Source organism: Eimeria acervulina, genomic scaffold, assembly GCF_000499425.1.
Source record: "Eimeria acervulina Houghton genomic scaffold, Eah_scaff260, whole genome shotgun sequence".
In the NCBI taxonomy this organism is placed as follows: Eukaryota; Apicomplexa; class Conoidasida; order Eucoccidiorida; family Eimeriidae; genus Eimeria; species Eimeria acervulina.
In genome coordinates this window covers 31,422-41,652 of record NW_013549953.1, presented here as the reverse complement: position 1 = coordinate 41,652, position 10,231 = coordinate 31,422, and the positions used below count along the sequence as shown (strand labels likewise).

The 10,231-nt window shown below is 47.7% G+C and overlaps 2 protein-coding genes across 2 annotated transcripts; one reads left to right on the top strand and one right to left on the bottom strand.

Annotated features, from left to right (window-relative positions):
• Positions 1-246: 246 nt before the first annotated feature.
• Positions 247-1,302, bottom strand: EAH_00029170 (exosome complex exonuclease, putative; the record flags this gene model as incomplete). The annotated part of the gene is made up of 3 exons (XM_013396250.1): positions 247-420; positions 791-889; positions 1,117-1,302. The coding sequence occupies 3 exons, from the start codon at positions 1,300-1,302 to the stop codon at positions 247-249; spliced, it is 459 nt and encodes a 152-aa protein (XP_013251704.1).
• A 4,338-nt stretch (positions 1,303-5,640) lies between these two features.
• On the top strand, positions 5,641-9,426 carry EAH_00029160 (hypothetical protein, conserved; the record flags this gene model as incomplete). Its single annotated transcript, XM_013396249.1, has 12 exons — positions 5,641-5,643; positions 5,940-5,991; positions 6,143-6,224; positions 6,416-6,490; positions 6,589-6,704; positions 6,901-7,012; positions 7,205-7,266; positions 7,537-7,568; positions 8,306-8,354; positions 8,641-8,711; positions 8,846-8,923; positions 9,355-9,426. The coding sequence occupies 12 exons, from the start codon at positions 5,641-5,643 to the stop codon at positions 9,424-9,426; spliced, it is 804 nt and encodes a 267-aa protein (XP_013251703.1).
• Positions 9,427-10,231: the final 805 nt, after the last annotated feature.

Below are 10,231 nucleotides of genomic sequence, written 5' to 3'. Positions count from 1 at the left end.
TTTGCGATTGAATTAGGGTTTGCGATTGAACTAGGGTTTGCGATTGAACTAGGGTTTGCGATTGCATTAGGGTTTGAGATTGAATTAGGGTTTGCGATTGAATTAGGGTTTGAGATTGAACTAGGGTTTGCGATTGAATTAGGGTTTGAGATTGCATTAGGGTTTGCGATTGAATTAGGGTTTGAGATCGAACTAGGGTTTGAGATTGAATTAGGGTTTGCGATTGAACTAGGGTTTGAGGTTGCATTAGGGTTTGACAGCCACCTGAGCCTTCTGCACTTCGCAGCAAAGAAGATCTGCCGATTGAAACATCGAACGCATTATCAAAACATCGGCGTCATCGCGTCTTCGTTGAACATCCAGACAAACAGCAGCGACCGATAAAACCGCTAAACGGGCGGCACCCACGTCCAAATACCACTGAAAACACAAACCCTAAACCCTAAACCCTAAACCCTAAACCCTAAACCCTAAACCCTAAACAATAAAACATGAATCATGAACTCTGGGTAGAAAAACAAAAGAGAAACAATCACAGGCAAATATCAATTCATCATACAAAGCGTAAACCCTAAACCCTAAATCGTCAATCACAAACCCTAAACCCTAAACCCTAAACCCTAAATCGTCAATCACAAACCATATACCATAAACCCTAAACACAAACCACAATAAACAAAGTAAAAGCAAAGAACACGCCAGAGAGAAGGCGAAACCACCCGGCAACCCCCCAGCCGCTAGGGTTTAGGGTCTAGGGTTTAGGGTTTAGGGTTTAGGGTTTAGGGTTTACCTTGCCGTTTGCAATGTCGGTGACTCTTCCAATCACCACATCTCCTACATTTGCCTCGTAGCGGCTCTTCAGCGCGCGTACGTACACCAGACGGTTCACCTGCGCGCCCACGAAACCCTAAACCCTAAACCCTAAACCCTAAACCCTAAACCCTAAACCCTAAACCCTTAACCCTAGAGGCCCCGTATAACCTTCAGGGAGAAAAGAAATACGAAATTAGGGTTTGGTGAAAAGGAAAACCCCTTCTTCTACAGCTGTCGGCTGCGCAGTTTAGGGTTTGAGAACCTCGAGGGTTTAGGGTTTAGGGTTTAGGGTTTAGGGTTTACGGTCTGCACGACGCCGCAAACAGAGGCTCTTGGTACTCCATTGTCAACGTATGTATTTAAACCCAAGAGAAAACCCTCTCCTATATGCAGGGGCTCTCCAGGCAGCACAACTTTGCTGCTGCTGCTGCTGCTGCTGCTGCTGCTGCTGCGCTGCTGCTGCTGCTGCTGCTCCTCATCAACCCACATCATGGCTGTTAGCAGCGGAGAGACAAACTGAGCATTGTTTATGTTGAAACCCTCAACACCAAACCCTAAACCCTAGCTCTAAACCCTAAACCCTCGCGACTCTCCGTCACCCAGTGGGGTGGCTCTAGAGGCACCGAGGGTTTAGGGTTTAGGGTTTAGGGTTTTATACGTATTATTTGAATCTCTATATTTGTTTCATTACAATTATTTTTCTTTCTTACTATTTTTATGCTGCTGCCTATTGAGACCCCTCTGCAGGGGCTGCATGCAACGAGATGGGGCTGCTGCAGCAGCAGCAGCAACAGCAGCAGCAGCAGCAACAGCAGCAGCAGCACAGCAGCAACAGCATCAGCAAAGCAGCAGCACAGCAGCAGAAGCAATGTGTTTGCAGGGTGTGTTGTCCAAAAAGCGCAGCAGATCATCGCCGCTCCCCCCCCTCCCACCCCTAAACCCTAAACCCTAAACCCTAAACCCTAAACCCTAAACCCTAAACCCTAATTATTTAAGAATGGGGTTTGGTTGGCACGAGCGGGCGTACTGCCAGCCAATGGCTTCGAGTTTCTCCCCTGAGGGTTGTTTAATGCGAGTTGGTGGTTTAGGGGGCCCTATAGCTGCATCGAGCAGCAGCAGCAGCAGCAGCAGCAGCAGCTGCAGCAGCTGCTGCAGCAGCAACATGATATCGCCTTCTTTGAAGAGCAGCAGCTCTACTCTTTCTGCCCCTTTTCTTGGTCAGTCTCAGGGTTTGTTCGGGTGTATGAACAGCACAACTCTGCCGAACGCGGACATCTACTTCCTGCCGAAACCCTCAAACCTTATCAAGTGGGGTCTGCCTGTCCTCGTCTTCCTTCCTAATCTTACTCTCTTCACCCGCAGCTGGCCTTTCTATGCATCCAAGGCAACATAAATATCACCAGTAGCAGCTGCTGCTGCTGATGCTGCTCATGCTGCTGCAGCACCAGCAGTAGCAGCTGCTGCTGATGATGATGATGATGCTGCTGCAGCACCAGCAGTAGCAGCTGCTGCTGATGCTGCAGCAGCACCATCAGCAGTAGCAGCTGTTGCTGCTGCAGCAGCACCATCAGCAGTAGCAGCTGATGCTGCAGCAGCAGCACCACCAGCAGTAGCAGCTGCTGCAGCAGCAGCCACTGCTGATGCGGCTGGTGGTGGTGGTGATGAAGCAGCGTGTGCTGCTGCTGATGCTGCTTATGCTGAAGCTGTTCAAGCGGCTCTACTCGCTGCATAATAATGGGCTCAAGAAAGCAGCAGAAACAGCAGCAGAAACAGCAGCAGAAACAGAAGCAGCAGACCCTTCCGCTGCTGCAGCGAAGGCAGCTACTTACCGCAGTTGTTGTGGCGCATGCAGCAGCTGGTGCTTGCCTTACAGCAGCACAAGACAGACAGGCAGCAGCAGCAGCTGCTGCTGCTTGCCTTACAGCAGCACAAGACAGACAGGCAGCAGCAGCAGCAGCAGCAGCTCTGCTGCCTCCCCAGCGACCCTTATTCCTTTCCTAAACCCTAAACCCTTATTTCTTGTTATTTGTTTGGGGTGTGTATACCCTCCGCTTCAGCAGCTGCTGCAGCAGCAACGGCAGCAGCAACAGCAGAAGCCACAGCAGCAAGAGCATCAGCTGCAACACCAGCAAGAGCAGCAGCCGCAGCAGCGACTCCTACAGCAGAGACAGCTGCAGCAGAAATACAACTTGCAGCAGCAGTGCATGCTGCAGCAACAGCAGCAGCAATACATGCCGTAGCGGCACCTAAAGACAGCAGCAGCAGCAGCAGCAGCAGCAGATCATGGACATAAACTTGTTTCGAGCTGCATTTTGCTGCTTTGTTGCTGCCTTTGTTGTTCCTGTTGCTGCTGATGCTGCGGCTGCTGCATCTGCTGCATTTGCTGCACTGTGGTTCTGTAATAGCAGCTGCAGCAGCTGCTGCTGCCGCTGCTGCTGCTGAGCTAGCAGTCGTGCATTTTTGTGTATCGGTTTGAAGGCCTGGGGCTTTCCCGCCTATCTTTCGTTTATTTTTTTTGCATGCGCTTTAAGGGTTTAGGAAGAAGGGTTTAGGGTTTAGGGTTTGTGCGTTGTTTTGTTGTTTCCCTCCATTTGCTGAGGTGTACAGACAGCTAAAGTGCAGCTTTATTAATAAATATGTAAACAAATAAATAAACAAATAAATAAACAAATAAACAAACAAATAAATACAAAGTTTAATAACGGAGCTGCCGCAGATAACGGCGGCGGTTTAGAGACAGAGCAATGCACAAAAGCTGCAGCAGCAGCTGCAGGTGCTGCTGCTGCTGCTGCACTGGTTCGGCTGCAGAGTTAAAGTTTTTAATTGATGCTGTGGCGTTTGATGATGTGCTGCGCATTTGCAGCCAGGGGGAGGGGTCAAGGGGTGGGGGAGGGGGCATACAGCTGCTGCTGCTGCTGCTGCTGTTGCTGCTGCTGCTGCTGCTGCTGCTGCTGTCTGTTTGTCTCTGTCTCTCTCTCTCTTTCTTTGTGTGTGTGTGTTTGTGTGCCGTAGAAGCTCTGCCTTGTTGTGTTGGAGTGAGTTCAGTGTAAAAGGCAGCATTCTGTTGCTGCTGCTGCTGCTGCTGCTGCTGCTGCACGAGCTGCAGCACAGGCAGCAGCAGGAGAACATTCAGTCATTGGGGCGCGCTGCGGGTGCTGTTGTTGTTGCTGCTGGTGCTGCAGGCGCAGCAGCAGAATCAGCAGCAGCAGCTGCATTCAGTCATTGGGAGGCGCTGCGGGTGGGGCTGCCGCTGCTGCTGCTGCTGCTGCTGCTCTACTCGCAGTAGTGGTAGCTGTCTGGCTCCGCCGGTGCCTGCTTATGAGCGTATGCTTGCTGCTGCTGTGTTTTGCTGCTGATTCTGCTGCTGTGCGGTGGGGGTGTATTATAGACAATATCTTCTAGACTGGCTGTAGCTGCCTTGCAGCAAGAGAGAGCTCCTCCGACAGCAGAACAGACAACACAAAGAACACAAGAGACACACCATCCCAGCGCTTCTGCTGCTAGCTGCAGCACCGTCTTTCGCCGCCGCTGCTGCTGCTGCTGCTGCTGCTGGAAGCTGTAGGGTTGCTGCTGGCTAGGCACGTAATAGTAATAATGCACAGGCTCCGCATACACCGGCGGAGGGGGTTCCCCGTGGCCATATGGCCAGTTGTACATTTTCAGGAGGAGGAAATTGGGGGAAAGGCTTGAAAAAGATGCAGATACACCTGAGGTAGCTGCCGATACACCTCGGGAGCTGCGTAGACACTGCACTTAGCACCACGATCTGATCCAGTGAAGACGTCCTTCAGGGAATGCTGGAAATCTGAGGGCCCTGATGCAGCACTTGAGAGCGTTTAGGGTTTAGGGTTTAGGGCTCATTGAGTATACCGCTAGGCAGCAAGACGACGCAGCATCGATAGCTGCACGGCCGTGCGAGACGGCTGATGGGCGGCGCAGTGGCTGCAACTAAAATAAAAGACAGAAAAAAAACAAGAATGATAAAGAATAAAAGAGAGAAGAAGAAGAAAGACTGCGATCAGCGAGCCCTCCACCGTCACCAATAATACCGAAACGGAACCGCTGTAGCTAGGCGCCGGCAGCACCACGAGAAGGGTGAAGGCGAGAGGAAATGAAAGAGGAAATTGACGATTAAATGCTTTTTCAACATCCTCTTTGAATTTAAAATCCAAAACCCATTCTTTTGACCCTTTAAAATATATATTTAATTGCAGATCGCGGGCACAAACTCCGCCGAGCTGCAGTCTGCTCCCCGGTGTACGTACACCCGAACAACTTTGGAAAAAAATGTGAAAACCAGAAAAAAAGAAATAAATTCAAAAATCGGAGAATCAATTCAACAAATTAAATACAAAAGGCTTACATTATTTGAACTACACTTTCCAATAAAGACTCTCAAGTTTCAACTTCTAGGGTTTAGGGTTTAGGGTTTAGGGTTTAGGGCTGCGAGTGGAGATCGCCATGTTGGATGCGTGGGGGCCCCCCCTAAATTTCGGATGGCATTAAAGTGGGAGGCTTTGCGGTTGCATTTTGAAGGTTGAGGGTTTAGGGTTTAGGGTTTAGGGTTTATTCATCTGAGTGCTGGGGTTTTACCGCCTCCCTCTTTTGGTGCTGGGCGTTCTGCTACTTCTGTGTGCTGCGGCCTTCTCTTTGTCTCATTCTGTCTTTTCAAGGGTGTGTTTGAGGTGTATGTACACCTGAAGCACCCCAACGTGCTGCAGGCATGCCCAAACCCTAAACCCTAAACCCTAGTATTTCAAGGGCGTCTCGCCGGGGCCTGCTGCTGCTTCTCTTGCCGCTTCTTTCTTCTCTCTGCTTCGCACGCAGATGGTTTGCTGTACAGGAGTCTGGTCTAGGGTGCAGCAGCAGCGCCAGCTGCTGCTGCTGCCCTTGCTGCTGCTGTTGCTGCTGCTCTTACTGCAGCGCGGGGACTGTGCAGAAGACACGGTGAGGGCTTTATTATCTTCCTGATTATATGTTGTCTATCAAACCCTAAACCCTTATTAGGGGTTTTTCTCTAAACTGCTTCTTTGCATCAGACCTGAAAGCAGCAGGGTTTGGGCGCCTTGCTTCAGGGTTTAGGGTTTAGGGTTTAGGGTTTAGAGTTTGGCTTGCCGTCTGTGCAGGGTGTTGTCATCCGCCCCTCTGTACATGCGGGAACGTGGTTTCCTGGCACAGGTGTTTAAACCCTAAACCCTAAACCCTAAACCCTAATTTTATCTGGGCAGGCACCAGGATGCGCTGCGACCCCTTCTTTGGCGCCGTAGTCTGCAGCAGATTATTCAGGGTTTAGGGTTTAGGGTTTAGGGTTTGCGGGTTTGATGTGCAGCTGCTGACCTCGCCGCTGCTGTGGATGCAATGTTAGAAGCCGCTTCGGCCGTACAAGGGACAGTGAAGACAATCGTAGTGCCGTACACCCCAAACCCTAAACCCCAAACCCTAAACCCCAAACCCTAAACCCTAAACCCTCGTTTGCAGTTCGTACAGACCCCTGCTGAGACTCGCAGCTCCGTGATGCAGGCCGATCCCCTGCATCTGACTCGTTGGATGCTTCGGTTTAGGGTTTAGGGCTTAGGGTTTAGGGTTTGGGGTTTGTGTGCAGGCACGCGGCATTTCAGTATTCGGGGTCAACTGCAGCTGCAGCTTACAAGCAAATGTTGTCTCTCCAGCGCACAGTGTATGTTATATTTCCCCTGCTCCTGGAGTCTAGGGTCTAGGGTTTAGGGTTTAGGGTCTAGGGTTTAGGGTTTAGGGTTTAGGGTTTGGGGTTTTCAGGAAGCGCGTTGTGCTGCTTGCTACGTGGCATTCGGATGGCTCTGGGGTTTTTCTGCCTCCTGAAGAATTTACTGCCTTTGGGTCGCCTATTGGTTCATTGCCTCTTGACAGAGAGGGTAAACCCTAAACCCTAAACCCTAAACCCTAAACCCTTACCAACCGTCCAAACCCCAGCCCCCACCTACGCACATCGGGCTCTGCACATACACACACAAGCAGACTCCTTTCCCTCTTCCTGCCGCAGAACCCTGGAGCGTACCATTTAGGGTTTAGGGTTTAGGGTTTAGGGTTTAGGGTTTGGGGTTTGTGCAGCTCTAGGCGCGCTGTTCTCTACGGGTCTTTATGACACCGCTCCCGCGGAGCTGGAGGTTCAAGAGCATTCAATCTCGGTGCAGATTCCCTTCCTAAAGCGAGTGCTGCCAGAGTGAGTCCTTTAAGGGTTTAGGGTTTAGGGTTTAGGGTTTAGGGTTTAGGGTTGTTGACCTGGGGCCCTGGTGATGGCACAAGCAAATCTGCAGAGCAGTTCTGCATACTCCAGCTCCAGTCTTTAGGGTTTAGGGTTTGTGGTTTAGGGTTTAGGGTTTAGGGTTTAGGGTTTAGGGTTTGGGGTTTGCAGAGGAGCTCTCTTGCTACCCATTTACGTGGGGACTATAGCAGACGAGGATCTGCCGATGTATGGTGAGGCGAACAAACCCTAAACCCTAAACCCTAAACCCTACAGAACAAATCGGGTGCAGAGGCTACCCGCTGACAGCACCGCAGAGCTGGATCATAGATGGGTTGCTGGCTAGCTAGCTGGCTAGCTAGACAGCTAGCTAGCTAGCTGTGCGCAAGGCAGCTAGCTAGAGCTCTACGACGCATGAATGCCTGCATGAGTGTGGCGCCAAGGGCTCAAGACTGAGGGTTTAGGGTTTAGGGTTTAGGGTTTACACCATGTCTGTGTCCCAGCGGAGACGCTTGCTCCTTTCTTCATGGATCCCGTGAGTCTCCCTTCTTCGCTAGCTAGCTACTCATCTAGCTAGCCAGCCACATAGCTAGCTATCTATCTGTCTGTCTATCTAGCTAGCTAGCTGGCTGGGATGCGACGCGCCTGACTGAGTAGTCTGATCACATCGGTAGCTAGCTAGACCTCTGTGTATATGTTTGTTGGCTGGCTGAGTATCTAGCTGGCTAGCTAGCTAGCCAGCTAGCTAGCTAGGTAAATAGCTAGCCAGGTGATGGGTGTGCAATGACTCAGGACACCATCTTCGTCATATCTACTGACTGGTCTCACTGGGGCCCAAAGTAAACCCTAATTGCAAACCCTATCTCTAAACCCTAAACCCTAAACCCTAGCCTAGCTGCAAACCCTCGTTCTAAACCCTTTCCTAAACCACCGCTTTCGCCGTCTTCTATCCGCTACGCCTGGGGCTGTTTTGAAGATTTGAGGGTTTAGGGTTTTAGCTGAAAGGTTGGGGGTCGGCCTTCGTTGCGTGAACTGTAAACCCTAAACCCTAAACCCTAATTTTTGTCATGTGCAGCTTTAACTACACATACACCCCCAGCGGCGTTGACGCAAGCCTGCCGCTTTTCAAGAAGATAGAGGTGCGTCTACACCCTAAACTATTTTATTTTCTCTTAAAGCTGCTTGTCCTGTTCGCTTCGCTGGGGTCTAGGGTTTAGGGTTCCCGGGGGTTTAGGGTTTAGGGTTTAGGGTTTGGCTGACGCGTCGGCTCAGGCACTGGATCGCGAGGCAGTTGACTGCGTTTTGAACTTGAACGCGCCTTGTAAGTGCTAAACCCTAAACCCTAAACCCTAAAGGCAAAGCAGTTGGGTGGATGCACATATTGCTTCGGGTCTCAGCGAAGCCCTAATAAGCGCTTTTTTGAAGAGACAACATTATGAAAGGGTTTAGGGATTACATTAGGGTTTGGGGTTTGCAGTCTAGGGTTTGGTGTCTGATAATAGGGTTCAGGGAGGCGGAGCAGAGGGTCCTTTAAAAGAACCAAGACAAGAAGAGAAACAAAAGACAATAAACAACATGAAAACTATCTTTTTCGGGTGTATACGCAGGTCTAGAGGAACACATCCTGAAGACGGGCAATTTGATTTGTGGCTACAGCGCGCTGATATTATTTCTGCGTGTATGTCTTTATTATTTTTATATTGTTTGTTGTTTTAATTGCGAGTTGAACAAGGGTAGAGAAAGGCATTTATCTTTGTCTAAGCAACGATTAGCTGTATATACACCTCATCAACCCCTGGGGTGTATGCGCAGGTCATAGAAAGAGTAGCCAGCGCTTCTGGGGCGCAACCCGAAGAAATTTTGTCTCCTTCTCTCCTTAAATACGCTCAAGTATGTCTTTTTAACGTTCTTTCTACTTACTGATGCCTCTTCTTTAATCTCGGGTGTATAGGCAGCTCAGGTGTATAGGCAGCTCAGGTGTACAGGGAGTTCATTGTGGGCATGTCGTCTTTTTTTGTCTTTTTGCGTTTGTTTTCTCTCTATAAAGTTGATTTGCACGTTTGTTTTATTTGTATTTCGGATTTTCTGTCTTTATTGCAGCAATTTACCCTTCTTTTTCTTCGCTTTCCTTTATCATGATTTCTTCTTGCATGTTTGCTACCCTTGGCGCGTTTGTATGAAAAAAATTATTTTTATTGTTGTTTTTTGCTATTTTGGGGTTTTATTTATGTTTTGTCTGTTTTATATTTATTGTTTTTGTGTATTTTTATCTGTTCTTTGCTGCCTTGTTATGGGCGTTGTTTGTTCGTTTTGTGCTGCAGTCCGATGCAATTACGAGTGCACAGGAAACTTCTGTCGGTTATGCTGCTATTGCTTTTCTAAGGGCCTCTTAAAAATAAAAATAAAATAATAAATTAAATAGAGAGAAGATGAGCATGAGCAAGAAGAGAAGACAGCAGCGATATACAGCTGTATTTATTTCTCTGTTTTTCTTACCCTGTTAATAATTAATAATATTGATGTTATTGTTGCAGTTCTTCTTCTTGTCCTTCTCTCTTGCTTTGCATGCAGCAGTATGTATCTCTCTTGTATGCAGGTGCTGCTGCATTTTTTGTTTGTTTTTAAACAGCTTTCTTTCGGTGTATATTTTTGTGTCTACATGTCTGCACATTTTTATCCCCGGCTTTCTTCTTTGAGCCTTCAGCTCTGCATTATAATATTATCTGCTGTCTGTACACCTCAACTATCTCAGTTCACTTTTATATTTTCTTTTTTTTCTTTTCTTTTTATCCTTTACTCTCCCGCCTCTTCGTCATAGCCAGCTTAACCTGTATCTTTTTAAGAGTATAAATATAAATATATTAATCTATACATCTATACATCTATGTATATATATATATATATAAATGCTAATATAATTGTTAATAATAAATAATAATATAAATACTAATATAAATAATAATAATGTAAATGCTAGTATGAATGTATATATGTATTCATATATATATAATTATATATGTACGGATACATATATTTGTATGCGAAGTATCTGCATACAAGACAAGTATATGCTAATGCATATGCTTGCATATACAGACAAATAAATATTGCTGTATGTATATATGTATATATATGTATATATATATAAAATGTATATATATAATATATATATACATTTATATATATGTATATATCGAC